The sequence below is a fragment of the Camelus bactrianus genome, chromosome 2 (genome assembly GCF_048773025.1).
Source record: "Camelus bactrianus isolate YW-2024 breed Bactrian camel chromosome 2, ASM4877302v1, whole genome shotgun sequence".
Classification (NCBI taxonomy): domain Eukaryota; kingdom Metazoa; phylum Chordata; class Mammalia; order Artiodactyla; family Camelidae; genus Camelus; species Camelus bactrianus.
This window is the reverse complement of record NC_133540.1, coordinates 31,052,961-31,076,615: the sequence shown is the minus strand read 5'-3', so window position 1 is coordinate 31,076,615 and position 23,655 is coordinate 31,052,961. Positions and strand designations below refer to the sequence as shown.

Sequence of the window (23,655 nt, the reverse complement as noted above, 5' to 3'; positions counted from 1 at the left end):
CACTAAGTAAGCTAAGGACCACAGCAAACTGCAGAAGATTTACAGTAACGGCTCACTGACTGTCAGCTACATCAGTAGGGGGCCTTCGGCACAGGCAAACAGGTGAAAACCACCAGCACTCCCTTCCTGCTGCCAGCAGTCAGTCTAGCAGGGGCACAGAGACCGGCCTGATTGTTCCCTGGACATTTTAAGACCTAGTGAACCAAATGTTTTGATTCTTGGCTTTGGGAAGGAAGTTTACATAGGTCCTTGACCAAGAAGTGGGCTCTAGTTCTTGACTAGATAAAGTGACTTCCTGATTCCAAGTAAAAACAAGGAAGTCAAACCTCCTTGAAAATAGTATTCTAGGATTTGAATCCAAGCACTCTGGTCTCTCAGCCTTGCTCAGCTACCATATTAAGGTTAAAATCCCCAACAGCATTCCTGGAACCTTCTGAGACGTAGTTAAGTGCTATCCATGCTCAGACTCAGTGCTGGAATTGCTCGACACACAGAAGGGATACAAAAGAGCAATATTCTCTCGTGAAAGAATTTTGTTTTTACATCATCAAGTCTCATTTTTGTTGGCTGTAGATTTCCAGAGTAAATTTTGGGAAATTTAACAGACTGTAGACAACAGATAGTTCACTCGAAGACAGAAAACCTTCAGTGAGCAATTATTGCTTCCAACAGGGTCATTTGGGGTATGCACTTAAGGATCTTGCTTAATTTCCATAAACGAACATAGTTTTTCTCATTTGTAAAAATGGGCCATAATAAAGGTAAGATTCCCACTTGAGAACTACTGAATTTCAAGAATGCACTGAATTTAGAAGTGTCGCTGGACTGTTGTTTGGGTAAAGGGCGAGAGCAAACCACTTTCTCCTTGAACAGTAAGAGATTTATATTAAACTGCAATTTACGGAGTCATTTTCTTCCTGAGGCAAAAGTCACATACGCCGAGCAACCGGGACCTGGCGTAGGTGATATAGGAGGACGTCCGTGCTGGTAACGCCCGGGTGTGCGGCCATGCTTCCAGGGCGACGGCAGAGCCACTCACCCTTGCGGAGGTGGCGCTGGAGTGTGTGTGTTAGGATGGAGACGAGGAAGGCGGAAAGCCAGCTGGACCCCAGAGTCCTTCTACCTTGAAAGTCTTGCTTTGGAAGAAGGAAACAGCTAAGCGTTCAGAGACTGCTACCACAGACCCTATTCAATTCCTTAATCAAACTGGGTCCTAGAAAACATTTTCCGGTGCCATAATCCTGGGGGAAAGGTAGTGTCTCTTGTTTGAATCATTTGAAAAGCTGATAAAGCATCTGCCTAAATTTAAAAAAAAAAAGATGATGTTTGACTCAATTAATTTATTAGAACTTAGCCACATGTCCTTTTTTCTTACTGATGCTGAACATCTGTCACAAGGCAGATTTTGTTCAGGACATGCTGAACAACTGCATCATTCATGCCGGGGTTGGCGGGGGGAGAAGTACCACACCAGCAGGCCGCCGCCTGGGAGGGCCACCCGTGCCCCATAAACGTCAACACTGGAGCACATGCTGCCCCCGCACACGAAAGGACATGAGCACAATGAATGCTTATTCATAGGACAGCCTCAACGGTTCTTCTCTGTTTTATCTGCTGGTGGAGAACTGCTGATCAAGACAGCCAAGGAGCACAGCAGATGCCGTCTAACCTTCTCTTCTACTCAGAAATTCGGTGAAGTTCTGAACTTCTTCTAATTAGAACAAAGTGGCCACAGAGTCTCTCCTGAATGACAAACAAATGATTCTTTGGGTTTTTGTGTTCATTGCCTAGAAGCCAAGAGAGTTAAGGCCCAAGCTGCAGAAGCGTTAGCTCCCTGGGGTCCCCTGAGCAGGCAGGACCCCAGTCCTCAGCCCACGCCAGCAAGAGAAGTGGCGGCCACTTAAGGCCCCCTCCGTGTATGCTCTGCACCAAGAACTGGGGGTGTGGCTGGGGGGCATGGGCAGCCGCTTGGCAGCAATGTTCTCTGCAACGAGGACAAAGGGCAGCAGTCAGGAAAATAGGAAATACGATAAAAATTAGAAAAGCAAAATCATCCCTCCCAGGAACATCTGGGACAGAAATGTCAATGATTTCAAGACCAAGACTGGTGGAGCTTGTGAGAAACAAGTTTTCCGTGGAGGGTTACCATTCCAAAGGAAAGAGCCCAAGAGTCACAGTGAAGTAAAAAAAGCAACTTCGGTCATCGGTTTTCTCCCCCCTAAAAAATGTGAAAAAGCCTTAAGGCACCTGATTTCAACGTTAAGATATCGGGGTGGAACCTTTTGATTCAATAAATGCAGTATTTGGTGATAACGTCTCAGTCTCCATGAGAGACATCGAAGGGAGAAGACAGGAGGGGAAACGGGGACAGAAAGCCAGAAAATGGGGAGGAAGGGAGGGAATGGGGTCAAGCAGAAGTGGAGGGATGCGAGGAGACAAAGGGGAGAGGCCAGCTGTGGTGAGAAGGAGGGGAGGGAAGGCAGAAACAGCGAGAAGAGGAGAGGGAGAGAGAGAGTCCCCTCCACTCCTGAGGGTGAACCTGCAGCCCCTGTGGCTCCACCACTTCAATTCTGCATCCCAGAGACTCATCCCCTCTCCTCTCGGGATGGTTTCTCATGCCTGGACCACACGCACCACCTCTGCACTCTGCCCAGCATGATGCTAACCCTCCTTTGGGGGTGGACACAGCCTTCAAAGCGAGACAACTCTGCCAGCAGCTTTCCTTGAGGGGTCCCTTTCTCCTTAGGCTCCCGGAGCACCCGCCTTAGGAAAAACGCCTTTGTCATTGATCATCCACGCTTCATCTAGGCAGGATGCCATTCCTGTGCTTGTGTCTTAATTCACCAACCCCACAACTGAATTTGGGAGGATGGAAACTGTGACTTTCACTCTGGACTCCTTATAGCAGCCATCACAGAGCCTTGTACATTGCAGATATTCCTTAATATTTACTCCTGACTGGTGAAAAGCCAGTCATTTTTCTTTTTTCTTTTTTTGCTAAACAATAAAAATAAAGAGATTTAAATTTCACTTTAGGGGAAGTGATTTAATATTGTCCTCCTCATTCTAACACAAATGCTCACAGCTGTAAGTGCTCCAATTGGCAAAGCAGAACTAAAGAATCACAGACTGCAAGAGGCTGGAAGGGAACCCCGCGAGCCTTCCATCGCCATTACTTTGGAGATGAGGGGACACACGTGGTGTGATGCAAACAAGGTGAGCGTTCAGGGCAGTCCTGGGCTCATGCCTGAGGTCCACCTCACCATGGTTATGTGATCTGGGATGATCTCCTGAAACTCCCTCCATCCAAGGCAGCTGTACCATTTACAAAACAGTGACAATCACACTTGTTTTAAAATGATTGTCTATAAATGAGATTGGTTATACAAAAGCGTTACGCAGAGCTAAGGGCACATGGCGGTCCTATGAGGATTCTGCTACTAGAACTTTTAAGCACAGAGACTATGTTCTACTGAGCTCCGATTCTCTGGTGTGGGACGTACAGATGATTAAATGAGAAACAGAGATCTGGACCTCAAGAGAAGCTTCCCAAAAGCCAAGCAGACTCAGGGGCTGGGTTGGGGTTTAAAGATCACCGAGACCAGTGGTTCTCAATGTGTGATCTGAGGATGGCAGGGCATCCTCAGGACCCTTTCCAGGAGTCAGTGAGGTCCTCCTTTCTCTGACTCCACATGTGATGAGGCTGAATCTTTTCCCTACACTTCAACCAAACAACCAATCACAAAAGACTGGATGTCAGAAGCCAGTAAGAGGATGCAACTGTCTTCATTTCAGTCCGATTGAAGGAATTTGCAAAGAAGTCTAAACAATACCATGCTTCAAATTTTTTTGTTTTGAAAAGAGTTATTTTTAAATAAAATATATGTGCTATTGTATTTATGTTGTGCTGTTTATATAATATGTAATAGGTTATTGTTATTTTTAAATGAATTGCTAAATCAGTATTTTAAAAAATTCCTGTTTCAATTTCTGATACAGGTAAATACCAACAGCTATAACTTACATAAACAAAAAGCTCTTTGGAGTCTGCAATGATTTTAAGAGCATAAAGGGGGTCCTGAGAACAGAAAATCTGTGAACCGCTCATCTGGTCCAATTCTTTCATGCTGCAGGAGGGAGATGAGGGCGCCGTGAAGGTAACTCACTCGCTGGACGTCAAGGTCCTTACCAGCAAAATTAGGGACTGAGCCCAGGGACCATGCTCAACAAAGGAGCTCTTACGTACTGCCGTGGTATCAGAAAGGAAGGACACAGACCTGGAGGACTAGTTCACACTTTGAACCAAAGCTCCAGTTCTTCTAAGAACGTTTTATTTCCCATTTGTGTTCTTTATACACTGGGCATGTTCTCACCCATTTTAAAGAATATCTCTTATGAAAGATGATATACGATTGGTCAGTTAAGGTTCCAAATATATATGGTGCCTGAAACCACCTAATGAAACCAGTATTTGCTCCAAAGGTCCACTCGGGTGTAACTGCCTGAAAAATTAAGTTCCATGGTCAAGGAACAAGCCTTGCTGTAGCTGAAAAATCGAGTTTTGGACTCTGAGACATCTGGGTTCAAAACTTTGAGCCTCCGTCTCTTCATCTTTGAAAGAGATAATAAATTCCCACATTACAAAGCCGTAAGGCTGAAACAGGACCATGTGTGGGAGACAGCATATAGCATAATGCCTTTCACAAGCTTTCAGCATCGGCTTATAATCCTTTAAATTCACCCTCTAAACTGTGTGATTATTAATTACTTTGCACTCTAATATCCATGTAAATGGAGAGTGTTATCGACTGAGTATTTGTGTCCCCACACCCCTACCACCAACCTGGCCAATTCATATGTTGAAGTTCTAACCCTTCAATGCAGTGGTATGGGGGGGTGTTGAGAGGCAACTACAGTTAAATGAGGTCATGAGGGTGGATCCCCCATGGTGAGATTAGTGCCCTTATAAAAAGCAGCAGAGACACCAGAGCTTCCTTTCTCCACCATGTGAAGATAGTGAGAAGGCAGCCCTCCCTCTGCAAGCCAGTGAGAAGGCCTTCACCGGAACCCCACCAAGCTGGCATCCTGATCTTGGACTTCCAGCCTCTAACACTGTGAGAAATAAATGTCTGTTTTTTAAACCACCTGGCCTGAGGTGCCTAAGACAGAGAGGGATATCATGCCGGTAGCAGAAGGGGAATTAGGAACTTATAAACCACTGGTTCCATTGATTCTTTTGAAGCAGCTTCTATTTCAAGCTGGAGGGGCACAGAAGTCGGGCCCAGTTACACAAGGCTGTGACACCTGTATATACGTGCGTCGGCTGGGGTGACACTCCTGCTGCAGCACCAACGATCCAGACACACAGATGAGCTTTAAATAAGAAGACCGAGCGTCTCCAAATAGGACCTCCTTTTTTTGGTTTTTCTCCCCTCTCCACTTCTTTCTTTCAGAAAAGTATCAATCTCAGAGCTTACACAAAATTAAACAGCCTTTTCAGAGCCCTCCCCAAACACAACCCTATTAAATTAGCTTAGGGTTTCATGGATGGAAGGGAGGGATCTAAAACCATAATCATCTCCCATGTGTGACTCAACAGAAATGGAACATCACATGGTTCGGTTCTGGTTCTAGAAGTGTCTAAAGACACAAGTTCAGAAAATACTTTCTATATACAAAATAGACAGACAACAAGTTCATACTGTACAGCACAGGGAACTATACTCAACATCTTGTAGTAACTTACGGTGAAAAAGAATACGAAAATGAATATATGCATGTTCATATACGACTGAAGCATGTGCTGTACACCAGAAATTCACACACTGTAAACTGACTGTACTTCAATAAAAAAAAAATATATATATATATACACATACAAAAAAGAGAAGATACTTTCTATATCAAGACACAGCAAGTGTGTTCTCCTCCAGTACAGAGGGGCACCATCAAAGCTACTGTCTTTGCATTTTATGACCTCTGTCAAGGGAGGACACCTGGAGCCCCCCTTAGTTTTTTTGTACTGATTAATCCATTACTTGCCATCTGCCCTATCTTGCAATATACTCACTGCATGAAAACTGATTTTTCCCTATCAATTTTTCAATAAGGAAATTCACCCCAGTTATTTTATTTTGTATCGAAGAGTATTTTTAGCTGACGAGACGGAAGCCCTTGAGCACTTTAACTGAAATAAAGACCAACATGCTAATATTAGCTGCATTCAACCTTTTAAAGATAATGTATGATCTTAAAATGGTTTTGATGTTTATTCAAAATGAAAAATAGCTCCCTCTAGTTAGCCAGAATAAAGCTGGGACATATTTCTTGCCTCATTACTACTCTGTGATTCCAACGCAGTTATAAAAAGCTTAAACAGTTCATCCCATTTGCAGTTTCCTATTTGTTTTGCTTTAATTTCATACGATACTGGCAATTACCCAGCTTCATTAACTACTTAAGAAATTTCTCAAGTACACCACAAGAAACACCATGCAAGAAATAACCTATGGCACTGTTCTTGGAAGTAAAACTTGCAAGGGGAATCCTTCTCATTAAGTTCACATGCTGGCCCTGAAAACACTGTAGGGTCAAACCCACATCGGGAATCTTGCTTCTGACCCTTGTACTGGAAAGAAGACTGATGAATCAATCCCAAATAGTGCCAATTACATAGAAGGCATTTTGCCAGACATTATGGAAAAATGTAAAAATATTCCTTGTTTTCTAGGAGTTTATAGGATATCTGGAGTAAAAACGTATACATAAAACACAAAACATAGCAAAGGACTGACACAGGAAGAACTGATAGAGGTAACTATTTGGGGGAAAAAAGTCACTCCTGACTTTGATGGTAAGAGAAGTGATCAGAGAGAAAGCATCCTATGGGCTGAGCTTGAGGAAGGAAGGAAAATGTTAGGGGCCAAGGCCCAGCAGTGGGAAGTAGGGACGAAGGGAAGAGGAAGGTGAATTTGGCTGGCACAGAGTTTGTGCCGGGAAGCAGTGGGAAATAACGCTGAATATCGCATTTTAAAATTAATTCGTTCTTCAAGCACTTACTAATGCCAGACAGTGTCCGAGCTGCTGGCCACGTGAAGCTGTACCACACAGACCAGCTTCCTAACCTCCCTGAGCCTATGTTATGGGGTGAGGAGATCTGCTACCCAGAACATAAACGTGATCTGATGGGAGGGACTGGGTGGAGGGTGGAGAGTCCTCTACATCTGGCCATCAGGCAAAATCTGTCTGAATAGGAGTATGCTGGGCTGAGACGAGAAGTTAAGCACCATCCTGCTCCACAGAGTGAACAGCATGTGCGGAGGCCCAAGCCAAGGAGGAGCTCGGATCCTTCAAAGCACTGAAAGGTCATGGGCGGTGCTGACCAAGGCGTCAGCAAATCCGCTCAGAGAATTCCTTCCAACAGCACCTTACTATTTTCAAACTCTTTCATGGTCCTAGGTATGTTACCTGAGCCATATTCCCTGGGGATACAGCACGTGGGATTTCTACATGACGCTGCCTTCACTCTTCCCAAGATCCCACCCACCTGCCACCAGAGCGTGAGCCCCTGTTTTGGCCAGTGTTGAATTCCCAGTGCCTGGAACAGTGCCAGGTGCATTCAAGTTGCTCAAGAAGTATTTGTCCAATGAACGCACTGGGTGAACATCACTTTTTCCCTCCTCCCCAGAGTGGTCGAAAAAGAGAGGCAGGGTTTGGTGAAAAACAAGACAGATCAGGAAGTGAGTTAGAAAGTCTACCTGTGGTTCTAGTTTCAAATGAAGCCTGCTCTCTTCAGCCTTCTCACCCTGCTCAGGCGAGGGTGATCCCTGTCCCCACCAGGGCTCATCCCACCCCTCCGGCGGCTCCCTCATCAGCACCCCTGCCCCGTGTCCATCGCCAGCCCTAACCTGCCAGAGCAAGGGTCCAGTGCAGAAGTCATCTCCCGTGGCTCAGAAATACTAAGCAGCCCCCTGGGGAGGTGAGGGTGGGGTGCACCACACTGTCACGCCAACCCCCTGGGCTCCCGTGGGGACACTGATCCCAGCCTGAACATCAGTGACACAGCTGGACCACACGGCGGCGTGAGCCAGCCCCATCAAAGGTGCAGAGGGACCTTAAGGAGGCTGTCCTGTTGCCTGGGAAGACCACCACATTTAGGACAGCCAGATCATGGCAGTACAAGGACCCCCAGTGGGGACACAGTAGGGGTGGGCAACCCTCTACAAAAACACGGCTGGAAATGACGGATAACAGTCCTATATCTCCATAAGGCTCAGAACTACAAAGACAGTGAAAGGCCACCAAAAATTCCTTTTTCAAACTACAACTTGAAACAATATGCATACGCTTTTAAACATACTTTTAATTCTAAAATATTGGCTGAGACTTAAAAGAGGGTGTAACACTGAACCTTCATTGCAGAAGTTAAAAAAAAATTGAAGAAATTTCATTACAGACTTAAATGGGAGTTTTAATATGTGTACTGAAATTGATAAGAAATGTGAATACTTGCAGTGGTCTGGAGCCATATAGGATAAGCTGTTTCAAGGTAAAATTGAATAATTAATCATTTAATACATGTTTGAAAAGTTTTGAGTTTATAATAAGAAAAGTTCTATTTTAATTTAGAGTATTAACTCCTGTCTTCACCTCAATGTTTAATAAAAAATCAGAAGGAATGTTTTCCTTAATTGTTCCCTACTTCTCACCTTTCCTCCAATTCCAATAAAGCCAGTACACAGCCAAAGGATAAGATCTTTGGGAACTTTCAGGTCCGTCTCACAGTTGAAAGCAAACACAAATGATAAGCTATTAAAGTTTTCTTCATCGTTTTAAACAGAGCAACGCCTCTGTTCACGACAAGGTGTACTACTTTATCATAAACTCCACCCTGTAATGAGCAACGACAATTTAGAAACCCCTTCTACTTTGATTAATAGATGGTTTGGTTCATCTGCTCAATAATTCATTCGTTCAGCCACCGTTTATGGAGGACCTGCTGTGTTCTGGGCACAAGGCCACGTGCTGGAAGTTAAAAAATGATTAAGACAGAGTCTGTGACTGCCATGAGGAGGTGCCAGTCAAAGAAGAGAGGGATACAGACACCTAAGAAGAGCTGCCAGTGTGGGTGAGAGGGGGTCCAAGACAGGCAAGGGTGGGGGGAGAGCAAGGGCAGTCTATCCTCAGCGGCATGTGTTACTCCCTTGCACAAAATGCCAGACTGTTTCCTTCACTTTGGTGAAGGATATGGAGGCAGGGGCACTGGCAGGGGACACAAGGGGACATGTTCAGAAGACACGAACGTGCAGGGTGTTGGCTGGCAGAGGTGTCCTAACTCCTGTCTCACTGGGATTGCAACAGCATTCAACACCAGTAGCCACGCTTTCCTTCTCGAAGCCCTCTTTTTCCTTGGGATCCGTGACAAAACATGTCTTTCCTGTCTTTCCTCCTTCAGCCACTGCCTCTGAGATGAGTTCAAAATTTCTCCCTCCAGCGGGACCTCTCTTTAGGCTTCTGATCTGTATAAAAAACTGCCAGTCTGCTATCTCCTCTTGGATAAGTTTCAAAGGCAGTTCAATCTTAGCATGTTTAAAACTGGCCTCACGCTCTTCCCTTTCAAACCCTGGCCTTCTGCTCTTGCTCCCTAACCTGGTGGGTGATGCCAATTCCTCCCTGGCTCTTCAGGCTGACACTGGAAGTCATTGTAGACATCTGCTTCCTCCTCCCCTCCAAGTTCTATCAGAATCCAACTGTCCCCAGTTCCTGTTGATTCTGCCTTTCAACATCTCTGCATTTCTCTCCAGGTCCATCATTACACTGCCTTGTATTCAGTGCTGGTCCCTCAGCTTGGATCAGCTTGCCTCCTCCTGTGACACCAGCTTAATCAATTCCAGAGAAGCCTCTGCTGTCGACCAATACCTCCCATCAACCACTCTCAAAGTACCCCTCCTTCCAATACTTATCGCAATGATAACATTAGGACTTTTTTTTTTTTTTGATAATTTCTGTCTCTTCCATTAGACTGTAAGTTTCATGAGACAGGGTATATATTTCGCTATTCTAAAGCCACTGCTTAGGAAACTGATGGCTGTTAGTAAATATTTCCTGAATAGACGTAGGATAAAGCACACATATGCTTTCAAACGTCAGGTGCACCCATCCTCTGAAACTTACTAGTTTCCCTAAAAAACACAGGGTCTGTGACAGTTACCACAACAAGTCCACTTGTCGATGCGATTTGATCAAAAGGCTTTATGTCTCTTCCAAGTGTTTCCTGGGAGTAGGTCCCCCCTCCCCCTTTGAAAAACACAGCTCTGCCCTGTACTTTCTGGTTGAGAGAGAACTTAAGAAGTCTAGGCTTTTTGAGGTCAAAAGTTTTAAGAATAGAGAACAAAATGTTCATTCTAATAATTATACAATATTATATTATTTCACTACTTATAACATTAGAAACCAATTTTCTGTTGTTTCCATTTTATGTCTATTCATATTTTCTAGAATGGACAAATGCATAGAGTCTAAGTGACCTTTTCTTTTTTCTTTCTTTGGTTTCTTATTTCTTGTTTCTTTCCAAAACCCTTCAATGACAGTAAGTTCCCCAGGCTTCAAATACAAGGTGCTTTCCCCTAAGTTTCATTCACTGAAAAAGATTCTCACAATTAGAAATGAATAGATGGCACCAAAACCACAGAAAACAACAACAAAAAATAGATGAACTGGACTTCATTAAAATCAAAAACTATAATTTTAAAAGTACATCAAAGGACACTGTCAAGAGAATGAAAAGACAACCCACAGAATGGGAGAAACATACCAATCGTATATCTGATAAGGGTTTAATATCCAGAATATATAAAGAACTCCTACAACTCGAGAACAAAAAGACAAACAACCTGATTAAAAATGGGCAAAGGACTTGAATGGACATTTCTCCAAAGAAGATGTACAAATGGCCCACAAGTCTATGAAAAGATGCTCAATATCATTAGTCATTAGGGAAGTGTAAATCAAAACCACACCGACAGTACGTCACACTTAGTAAGAGGTAAGTCAGACGGAGGAAGACCAGTACTGTATGATATCACTTACATATGGAGCCTAAAATAGGCAAACTTGGAAAAACAGAGTAGAATGGTGGTTGCCAGGGACTGGGGGGTGGGGAAGAGCAGGGATGTTGCTTAAGTGGACAGATAAGTCCTGGAGATCTAATGCACAGTACAGTGAATACAGACAATAACGCTGTGTTGTATTCAACAAACCTGCCAAGAGACTAGATCTTGATTATTCCCATCACAAAAAAAGAAATGATTATGTGACAGAGATGCTAACTACTGCTAAAATGGCAATCATATTACAATATATAAATGTATCAAATAACATTTTTTTACCTTAAATTCACACAATGTTATATGACAAATATATTTCAATAAAAACAAACCAAAAACCCCTAACATACTTCACGCCTACTAGTATAGCTATTAAAAAAAAAAACAAACCACAAACCAAACCAAACCAATAAACAGAAAATAAGTGTTAGCGAGGATGCGGTGCAATTGGAACTGTTACTCTTGCTGGTGGGAATGCAAAATTGTGCAACTTCTGTGGAAAACAGTTCAATGGTTCCTCAAAAGCTACACTCAGAATTACTACATGCCCCAGGAATTCCACTCCTAGGTATATACCTAAAGGCAATGATAGCAAGGACTGAAACAGATATTTATATGCAAATGTTTATAGCAGCATTACCATGATAGCCAAGGGCAGGCACAACCCAAGTGTCCGGGAATGTGTAAGCCAAATGGGGTCAACTCTCTTTATTTGGTAAAAATAAACACAGTAGTTGTATTCTATAAAGATGTAGCAGACACTGAATTAGCTACTACTGAGCTGCTCTTCCAAGGGGACATGCAGGGTGAGGTTCCTGAGGGCGACCGATCACGACATTTTCATCAACTGATTTATACATAATCTTATTTTGTGTGTGCTTCTGTTTAAAGACACCTCATTAACATACATTGTTGATTCATTAACACTGAACTCACAGCCAATGGCACTGTCACTCTTGTCTGAAAGAAGCTTACCTAACACCTGTATTTTATCCCTAAGGCATATCAAAGCCTTTTTACACTGAGGAACACTAGACAGCACTGTGGCACTCTCCTTGCGGGTCATTTTAAACAGTGAAATCACCAGCAAAAAGCACAACAATGCAAGAAACATGGCACTAAACAGACCATGAAAAGGACACGTGTTTACAGTATGAGCGCTGAAATGAGAAGATGGAGTCTCAGCTGAAATGGACACGCCGGTGCTTGAAATGTATTGCCTCTGTGCTGCGAGTACTGACTCTGGGGTTACAAATAAATGTAGCCAGAAGGCCAGTTCACACATACAGCATCTGCAAACAAGGCCAAGTCTATACGCGTACAATGGAATATTACTCAGTCATGAAATGAAATTCTAATCCATGCTACAATAAGTATGAACCTTGGGAACATGATGGTAAGTGAAATAAGCCAGACACAGAGGACACATGTTCTATAATTCCAATTATGTGAAATAGGCAAATTCATAGACTAGAGGTAATCAGGGGTTTGGGGAAAAGGAGGATGCCAAGTTACTGCTTAACTGGTCCAGAGATTCTGACTGGGATGATGAAAAAAGTACTGGAGATGGACAGTGAGGACGGTGGCACAACAATTTTAATGCAATTAGTGCTACTGAATTGTGCACTAAAAAAATGGTTAAAATGGAAAATCTTGTATTATATGTATTTTATGGCAAAGAATGGATATTCACTGAAAAAGATTAAATGGATCATTTTAATCTCATAAAATCTAAAGGAGACACACTGGATGACATTAATACAGATTCTTATTTACCCACACTTCCTCTTAAAACAAAGACCTTCCCTAACATGCTTTCCTTTTGGTTTACAGACCACATTTAAAAAACAGGCTTACTATTTAATAATATCAACTGATTACTAAGGGAAACAAGTAAATTAAAATGTGCATGTCAGTTGTTTGGCCTCACTTCAAGCTTTGGGTGAAAATTTATGCAGAAGTAGAATTATTCGTTCTGACTAATTGCCAAAAGAGGGGTTGCCCCAAGAACCAACGACTGATGTTCCTGATTTATCTTGGGGGAAAGCTGCCATTGCGGCCCACCATATCTGGGCAAAGCCATACTCTCGGGGAAACTGCCACTGGGACAATTTAGATAGCTTGGCACTCTGTGTCCACGTTTAATCTTTCACATCATTTCTCTTTCTTTTATCACCAATCTATTTCTCATCTGTTTCCTTCCCTACTGAAAACCCCAATTTTCGTATCTCTAGAGAGAGCCATCTGTTAGGCTATGGCTGTGGTTGCTCTCGCAATTCAAACGTCCTTTTTATTTTAAATATTTCTTGACCCAACAATTACAAAGAAGCACGGCTGGGTATACACATAAATGAAATGTACTCATATAGTATGCAAACAATATCAAAATGTAAACTTGACACGGGAAGGAATTCACAGCCAAAGAAAACTCTATTACAATTCTTTCAATCTTTTTAAAAATGCATCATAAAACTAGAAATGTTTCACTACAGAATAACATTTTGGCTTCTTTTATGATTGCAGAGAAGGGTAATTATGATTGTCACGAAAACACACCGAGCAGCTGTATACTGTTAACAAAAGGACCATTACATGAATGTGTGCAAAAAAACTGGCATTTTATACATTCACATTTCCTAGAAATTAGACAGTCTTCCCAACTGGAGTAGATACCAAAAGAGACTATTTTCTATTAAGTGTGGCTTTGTACCCATCAGGTTTTTGGAGCCAACTGGACCATCTTTCTTTTTGGGACAATTCCCTCACACTATTATGTGAGATCTGTATCCACTGATTTATACACACTCTGACATACACATTATACATTTTGTAAAAAGCGATTTTTAAGTTCCCCAAAGGTAGACTTTTAGCTCTTACAAGTGTTTATAGCCGTGGATTCTTTCACAAATGTACATCTGTTTAGAAACCATGAAAAAGCCTAACGAACAATCTGCAGTTTATTTTATGAAGGCTAATTAATAGGTACTTACTCATTAAAGACTAGGTCTGGTGCAAAATAGAGAAATTGGCTGTTCGTGTGTTTGTACGATCTCCAGCTCAAGGCAAACGATGACAGACACATCCAAGAATACTGGATTAGGGTAATTTGGTCCTCAAGAGGCAAGTTTTTAAATCCTGAAGAACAGAACAATTAATCACAGAAATACAGTTAGAGTTTAAGTACATTCCAGGAAGAAGCTTCTTAAGTCAACCCCAAGCAGCCCCCTTACTCTCGACTCAAATCAATTCCATAGCTGTTTACAGAGCACCTATCATGGGCCTGGCCCCCTTAAATGTTTTATTTTATTTTCATTAAAAAATTTTTTTGAACTTTATTTTTTATTTAAGTGTAGTTGCTTTACAATGTTATCAACGTTTCATTTTAAATTCACCCTAAATTCTCGATGGGGGGTGAATGGCCAGGGCCAAGAAAACTGAGATGTTCTGGGAGTTTCAAGGTGGATGGTGGACAGTGGTCCCCAACCCTCAGTTAGACTGAAAGAATCTACATTAATGCATACAACTTGCTTCATCTGACTCAAAACTGGTAACTTTACAATAAAGGATAACTTAATGACCGTCAGTTCCTGTATATCTGCAATAGTAGTGGAAAATTTGTCATTCTCATGAGTTTGCACTGATTGAAAAAGTATTATTCCTCACTTCTCCTAGTCTGGGATGACACCGGACTTTAACAGACTTTTGAAGCGGATAAGCATGCTTGGTACCTGTCCTCCCCTCACCCCCAGTCTTCCTTTCTGGGCCTCAAGCCTTTCTTTTGCTCCTTTTCTCTTCCTCTGTTTGTTTAGTTTCACAGGGCAAGCGCCTCTTCAAAGACTCGGTCATCAGAGCTTTCCCCAGTCTTTTCTTGCAAGACTGCTGGTTGACCTCAGGTCCTCTAGGAAACTGCTCCAGATTAATGAACTGGGACTATGTGATCGCAATTCTAAGCCATGTTTCTATAGATACTTAGGGGCCTGATGAATATAATCCCAAGGCATAAAAAAATGACAAAAGTAGGAATTTCAAGGACAATTTAAAGGGTGCTGGAGGTAAGATGACATTTTTAGAAAGAACAATCTTTCAGAGTTCAAGTAAGTTCACACAGCTTACTTGAGAGGTCCTGATTTACTTGGTCTAAGCTTAGGTTAGATGAGCCCTGGTTAAGAGCTGCGGACAATGGGCTCACTTTGTGCTTTTACAAACAGAATGTGTTTTACCTTATTACTAAGACTGGGGTGAAATTTTCCATGGGAAAATTGAAATTCTCCATTGCAGTCCTCAACTTAAGAAATGCGTATGTTGTATTAACAATCGAACTTATAAATTCTTGCGAGAAATGAGCCCATCAATCAGATTTTTTTCTCCATGCTTGATTAATTTGACATTAAGAGAAAATTTTGATGCTGGGATGTAACAGAAAGCTAACTCGATCGCACTGCTGGATCTGGTGCAATCTGTTCGCCTGACCTGCCTGGTGGTTCAGGATGCAGACCGTGAACGGAGACGCCATCCTACCTGGCAGTACCTTTGCCCACTTCACGACTTGGATCATCTGTTTGCCCGCTAAGCGGTTTAGAGTGGAGAGCAGATTTTCGGCTGTATCCGGTTTTGAGCTGTCATAGCCTGCGTACACGATTTCGGGTTCGATGGTTTCCAGGACCATAGAAGGAGACGGTGTGAGTGCTCGTGAAATTGTGGAGAGCTGAGGAACCAGGGCCGAGTTGACCGAGGGCTCCTTCGCGGGAGCGATGTACGTTGTCCCCTCCTCGGGGCTCTGGGGGGGCGGGGGCGGGAGCGGGGGCTGCTGCAGCTGTGACTGTTCCTCGTGAATCCCTTTTAACTTCCCCAACTTCTTTGACTTACGAGCTGTTAAAAAAAAAAGACAATCAGGGCAAATTAGGACTATGCTCAGGATACCTTACAAGAGGGCTATTGCCATCAAATACTGACTTCTATTGATTAAAGCATACATTTCCTCTAAAGATGTTGTGTTACACTAATAGGAACAGGACCTTTTTCAAGATTTTTCTGATACCAGGCACTGTCCCAAATGCTTGAAATTGACCGCTGAACAATTTTATGACTGGGTACTATTATGGTTTTCATTTTATAATGAGGAAACAGATCAGAAGAGTCAGAAAAATCTGTGCAGGATCCCACAGCTAGTATATGTAAAACAGAGGTAAGAGCTCAGAGGGAGGGTAAATTAATTCATATGCTAATAAGTTACGAATGCCTCAACTAAATCTTATATAAGCAAGTAATTCCCACCTATTATCCACCAGAGAGCTGGGAACAAGCGCTAGACTGGCCTGACCGTGGGCTCTGCTCCCTTTAATTAGCCTCCCCTGGCCCTTTACTTGCTCCTCTTCGGTGCTTCTCTACCACGTACTCGTCCTGCTGTAGCCCGCAGGCAACCACCTGCTTACACGGAGTAGTTACTTTGTGCAGATGCCACTAGCACGAAATCCCCAGCTGTACTTGACCTGCTGAGACATACAGATTGGGTGTTCCTCCTCTTTTACAGCCCCCATGGCACCTTGGTAAATGCTACGCCTGCACCCAGTGATTTTTAGATTCCTTCCCACGGAATGAATAGGGGCACAATCAACCCCAAAGCAAGGCAAGCAAAGGTTAAAGAAATGAAATATCTGGATGATTCCAAACTGGAGAGCTAACCAGTAAGTATACTGGAATTAATGCTATTAAAAATTCAGATGTGAGCTATACCAATACACAAACATAATCCTTAAAAGTCTCTCCTATTCTGTATTTTAATATAAACAATTCACATATCATATAGCCTAGAGCTCGAAGATATCTTAATACTGCACAGGAATACCCTGTTAGATTTTTAGGAGAGTGTATGAACAAGTGACCATGTTCTCATTTACCCACAACGGTCCTGGTTTATGCCTGTTTTCTCAGCATGATCATCAATAAACACCCTGCTACTCCTAGAAGTGCCGCATTTTGGACAATAAATGTGTTCATCTTAATTAAAACCAAAGAATCAGTATTAACTTTAATAGCAACCACTTTCCTTTCACATTTCTCTTAAGGGTTCTTACAATAGATATGGGAACAGAAGGACTGGGGTGGGGTGGAAAAGAGGATTGGAAGGTAGATGGGAGGGTTAGGGGGTGGATGGCAGGTAGGTGGAGTTGACGAATAGGTGGATAGATGCTGGGGAAGGCGGGCGAGTGAATGAATGAATAGATAAAGACAAACGAAAGCTCGGAAGTGCCAAACTGAGCTTAGAGCTGTGGTAAGAACTTACTTTGCAATTGTAAGGTTTTCCATCCTATTGAAGAATTTATTTTAAGATTATTGAAGAACCAGACACTTTCTACTTAATTCTAACATGTGTGAGGAACACACAGGATACAAAACATAACGTAGGCCTACGTCACAGCAGTTAACGTCATTTTGAAAGTAACTATCCATGCTTATAATTATGGCCGCACATGACTTCATTACAGAAACACTTACTGATTCAGACGAAGGACAAGTCACTACCCAGCAACAGACAGACCTGCCGAACATTCTGGGCTTGAGAGATGAACAAGATATAATTCCGATCTTTAAGGAGTTTGAAATTAGCAAAATAACGGAAAAATTTCAATTATTTCAAACCATTTCATTTCTCATAGACTGTCTCCTTCAATAAAAGAGTTGAGGCAGAAAAATGGGATGCTGAGAACTGTCTGAATGAAAAGCAGATGTCTCATATTCATGTCTGTTAACAGGGAGCGGCTGACCAAGTACTGCCCCTCGTCCATCACTGCCTCGGTGGCAGCACCGAGCACACAGCAGGTAACCAAGATGCTTGTGATGAATGAATGAATGAACAAAGCAAAGAAAAAAGAATCAGGGAAGTGCCTCAAAAACTAGGCAAAACAGCGGGGAGGGTATAGCTCAGAGGTGGAGCACATGCTTAGCACCCATGACATCCTGGGTTTAATCCCAAGTACCTCCATTAAAGATAAAACAACAACAACAACAAAAAACAAACTAGGGCAAACAGAGGAGGAGAAAGGAACCAAACATGCAGATAATCCAAAATGCTGGTCTATGGGTGACTGTAATCCTCAATAGCACAGATTAGCCATTTGGGGTATCAGGTACTCGGAACTAACAGCCTCTCCGTCACATAGATTCTTCTCTAAGTCTCAGCTGATTCACCTGAAAAATGAGAATAATGATGCTTCCCCCTCTTACCTCACAAAGGGCTAAATGGATAAAAAGATCAAAAACAATGTGGAAAATTATTACTAACATCTGAAATAATACTTCAGTGTTACCACTACTCTTTCCCATACTTTTGCAAATAATTAAAACTCTTCCAATCCATTAAAATGTCCTTATCCTTTGTAAGACTATCATCTGATGATAACCTTCATTTGATTGACGAGAAATAGCCAAAGGGTGATATTCTCAAATTTTATTAAAAGTGAGATTTGCTTGCAAATTAATTACAAAATTCACACTTGGTTTAGGCCTTAGGTCTATAATGCTGTGTTTATTCTTACGGCTGATTTAAGGTCAATGCTATGAAATATTATGAATGAGGAATACTTAATATTTTCTCCAGTATTTATATAGACAAGGCTGTGGCCTGGAGCAGAACCTATGAGCAGAGTATCAAGATTATGGTTAGCATTTCAGTTACATTTAACTTCACGCTGTGATTTTATGAATACATGTGGAACACCTGGAATTGAGGAATTATCTACACTTACTTAAACAGTTCAAGAAAATAAATATTTTCAGTGTGCAGATTCTTCAGCCAAATGTATTCATCCAGTATCTTTTTCTACAAGCATGAGGGTACAGTTACATAATAATTATATTGCTCAAAGCAGCCCTTCTAAAATGCTTAAGAATTTTATACTTTTCTTCTAACACATGCTGTATTCTAAAATTAAAGCTCCTGAAAGTTGCTAATGTCTTATGTATTCCTATGACATCACTTTCCATGATGTTTATGGATACTCCATAAATGGCTGTTGACTACATTTATTTCATTTTTCAAGTTTTAATACATTGTAACAAACTATTGCCTATATAAAAGTATTAATTTACTTCCATGCAGGAAATATAGATAAGTTTCTGAGCTATTTAAGATAAAATTTCTGAATTGTTAATTATTATTCCTTTTCAAAATGTCTACTGTGTAATGATCCATTTGCAGAGTTATTACTCTTAAAAGGCCACAACTAAGATGACAGTAGGATAAATTTATTGAGCACTTATGCACCAAGCACAGTTCAAAACACTTTTTAGATGTCCTAAGCATTCCAGTGCTCACCACAACGCTATGATTAGGTAATCTTATTTCCACTTTCCAGGTGGAGAAACTAAAGCAGATAGAGAGAGAGAGGAAGGAAATACTCCTCCAGGGTATAGAGCTGATAAACACCAGGGCTAGGTTTTGCATCCAGTCATGGCTCAGAGCCCTCACTCCTTTTTTTTTTTTTAAGGATTGTCAGTTTACAGTGCCGCGTCAATTCCTGGTGTACAGCATAACGTTTCAGTCATACATATGCGTACATGTATTCCTTTTCATATTCTTTTTCATGATAGGTTACTACAAGATACTGAATATAGTTCCCTGTAGAGCCCACACTCTTAACCTCTATGCTATGCAGTCTCTCTCCTAATACTTTTCTCTCATTTGTGTGTGTGTTTTTTTTAAATACTTTAAGATTAGCACAGCTTCCAATCCAAGTGTATAATTAAGATGTTTGCTAATTACACAGGAACATCTCTGGCCAAAGATACTTAATGAACTTGTTTCCATTATCCAAAGCATCAGTGAACATAAATTTGGGGTCTTATCACTACCTACCACCTTACTAAATTAATTTGGGCTCTGGAATTCATGTTCCCAGGAGGCCCAGAGCCACACTTCATCTTTCAACTGCCAGCAACAGTTGTGTGTGTGGGTGGGTGTGTGTGTGTGTGAATAAGACAGTGAACATCAGTCCCATTTGAGCCTATGGGAATTTCACTTGTTCTCCCTGGATGTTACAGTAACAGTGCATGCTTAGCAGCTGCCCCCAGGTGCCAAGTCCTTAATTAACAGCAGCATCTTGGCAGCCACTTCCTCCTGGCATCGCTGAGAGACAGAACACTACAGGTTCTCCATGAATTGCTCCTCCAGGAGCTGTGCAATGGGCGGGCCCTGCTTCCTCTCCTGACTGATAAGCAGAATGGAGCATCTGGTGGGACCCTATAAAAACCGTGAAAAATTCCTGATGGGATCTCAAGATTCACAAAGACCCTGACACACAGCACGGTCTGACTTCCTTTTTTGGTTTGCTCTACCTCCTGAGGCCGGCCCCCTTTGACAAACTACTGGCGTGGCAGAATGATGGCTGGCGAGGAGACATCGATCACTCTCGCATCCCACAGTGAAGCGATGAGATAAACAGGATTCTGACAGTGTTTTCATCACTACCTTTCTCAAGCGTGTTCAAGACTTTTTAGACTTAGGGATGGGTAACCAGGAAACAGCTTTTTTTTTTTCATCTGGAGTAGAACAAAAGACCGGCAGGAAACTTTTTCAATTACAACATTTCGCTGGAAAGATCTAAAGTGAAAATTCTGTCATTTTAGAAGTGCTTCATGCCATGTCTTGAAATTTTAGGTCCTGGCAGTATTGGAGAGGATATATTGAGGTTATATGAAAACATGTATTTTTCTGTTCACAGGCCAAGTATAATTACTGGTCTAAACCCACAGGACAGTAACAGCATCCGCCCCGTCCTCGCTCCTTCACAGACCCTTTCTCTTGCCATCACATCACACCCAGGCTTTCCTCCTTTCCTCATCCTCCTTATCTGCATGGCTTCTCCCTTCCTCCTGCCGGAGAGGAAGATGCTGAGAGTTTGGGGAACAACCAAGTATTTTTGTGACTTGAAACCCAAAGGAAGGAATGCCATCTTTCTCCAGATTTCATAGGTTTGGCAGCAAAATCTCTTTAATTTGTACTAATAGCAAAAAGAGCATCTATAATTCTCAATGCCACACACACTAATATGACAGGAGTGAGGGTCAGGGGCACGCTGCTTTATGAATAAATAATTAGCTTCTCAGTTGATAATAAGGAAGTGGCATTTCAATTGTTTATAAATATCCTTGAGTGGTTAGGAATTTGAAAACTAGGTGTTTTTAAAAAATATCCCTAAATGTTCTCACATTAATATATAGGCATTATTGATTTTTTTTTTACTAATATGAAAAACATGCTAAGGCAAACTCAAACCCAACTTTTGACTTTAAGACATTACACACACACACACACACACACACACACACACACGATGGTAACTGTGAGGTGATGGGTATGTTAATTAGCTTGATTGTGGTAATCATCACACAAGTATACTGATATCCCAGTACCACACTGTACATGTTAATTATACCCAATTTTATATTCATCAATCATAACCTCAATAAATCTAAGAAAAAAAGACATTCCAGATTAGCGGATCCCCATGTATTACATTTTAATGTGTGTACACAGATCACCAGAGATATCTCTGTATCTATAGTAAACACGACTTTGTTGCTATTGCTGTGGAATACGTTCATCCATTACTTAGCAAGGCAGTGATATTTCCCCATTGTGCAGAATGCGCTCGGGTTTTGTAAGCAGTGCGGTGCTGAATAACAAGATCTGAATCCAGACAAGAGATTACAATCTTAGGGAAGTGGAGTCAATACATAAGAAAGCAATTAGCTTTATAAAGCGGCTATGGTAAGTTTTGGGTCGGTGTTACTGACAATATTTGGAGAGTCAGACAATGACAGGGAGACTGTTTCATCTTTTTACAGGAGCTTGCACTTTCCCACATCCCTCTGTGTTAATTCCCACCGTGCCCTGGTTTGCTTTTGGTGTCATTCACATGACACTGAGGGCTCACGAGGAGCAGGTCACTTCCCTGTGTGGGAATCCATCCAGTGTTAAGCACCACCAACTCCCCTAAGAAGAGAGTCCCACAGACCAGAGACTCAGGGGAATCTGAGGGAGACAGAAGAGGGGCTCAGTGATTTTGCAGAGACGGTGGCCAGGTTCTGGAAGACAATCCCCCGAGACATATTCTGATCACTTCTGCGCTGCAGACAGGGATTCAGAAAGGGGCAAAGCCAGCAGCCGCCTGTGAGATACTTCTCGGGCTAGAGAGATGATTGACATGGTTGTTTTCATGGCCTTTATACTTTCTGTAATTCTATTCTTTCTTTTTTTCTCTCCTCTAATACTTAGCCACACTCTTTCCTCCCTTTTTTTTCTTTTAATGCCTGTCAGACTCAGGAATGTTTGTGCTAACGAGGACGTGTCGGGGAGGGTTCCACCTTGGGCGAAAGTTTTAAAGGTGAGGCAGCACGTCTCTGAGGTCTGGCCAGGCTGGGATCCCGTGAAACCAAGCAAGGACCTCAGAAGGGGAAACAAAACGTCTGAGAAATGACCTCTTGGTAATAGCCTCAGGGTAATGGAGAAACCTTCCAGAGCTTTCTTCTGCTGAAACCTTTGCTGGTTTTGTATTACAAGAGACTGCCTCTGGACTGAGTGGCAGAGGGCTGAGCCACTGTAATTCCCAAACTCCGTCTGGCAGCGGCAGGGCAGGGAGGCAGCCGGCGCCCCGGCCAGGTGGGGAGGACTGGGGCTTTATTACCCAAACACCTCCCACCTGGACCTTGCCACCGCTGCACTGATACACCCCCACCCCCCGGAAGTATCAGAAGGGAGCGGCAAAGGGACAAATCCTCCAACCACAACGCTTTGGATAAAAAATGCTTATGGAAGAAAAAAGGTGGACAAAGACTGGGACTGACTTCCTCTCGAGGAGACCATGAGGGATAGGAGAAACTGAAGAGCAATTTTCAAAAACTTCATACGACACTGGCCAAATCATGGGAGCATCCATTTTCTACTTCTACTGAGGTCAAGATAAGATGAAAAGGGTTTAAAGGGTAGAAGCCGGGATTTAGATTAGACATTAGGAGAATTTCCTCCCAGTGTTCTGGAATGTGTTCTGGAGAGAGCCTGGAATGCATTACCAGCAAGAACATGTAATATTCTTTTCTAACAACTCCGAGTAATAGGTAGACAGGTATCCTGCCTGCCTGAGTGCAGCTCTGCCCTGCGGGAGAAGGGTGATTAAATGAGTTATTGAGATCCAAGCCCTACCATGGAAGGAAATACAGCCTCCAACATACATTCCAGCCTTCCGTGTGTCTGAGAGGAACTTCTCTGGCTCATATTTGTCTGAAACACAGGAATAAATCCCTTACGCTTCTACGTGTGCTAAGAGATAATTTTAGAAATGTTTTTCCAAAATATACTCAAAGGGCAAATACTGTGATCTTAGAAGGATGTCCAGCGTCTTGGAAAAAAACAACAAGCGTTCTATATGCTTCCTTCTACCCTTCCCTGCAGCGTTCACATGTTTTTTTTCTCCTTTTCAGTTTTACCATTTAAGTTACAGAGCTATTTGCTCAGATTTGTGTTTAAAACATGCTCTATGGTTTCTCCTATACC

General features: G+C 42.3%; 1 protein-coding gene across 6 annotated transcripts in view; it reads right to left on the bottom strand.

Moving 5' to 3' along the window:
* NR3C2 (nuclear receptor subfamily 3 group C member 2) overlaps positions 1-23,655 on the bottom strand; it is a 331,046-nt gene that overhangs the window by 49,463 nt on the left and 257,928 nt on the right. For all 6 annotated transcript variants that reach the window (XM_074377623.1, XM_074377630.1, XM_074377640.1 and 3 more), the window contains 2 exons: positions 15,624-15,974; positions 14,096-14,240 (listed from right to left, as the gene is read on the bottom strand). In XM_074377623.1, coding sequence (XP_074233724.1) covers positions 14,096-14,240; positions 15,624-15,974 — 496 coding nt within the window. The remainder of the gene's footprint in view (positions 1-14,095; positions 14,241-15,623; positions 15,975-23,655) is intronic.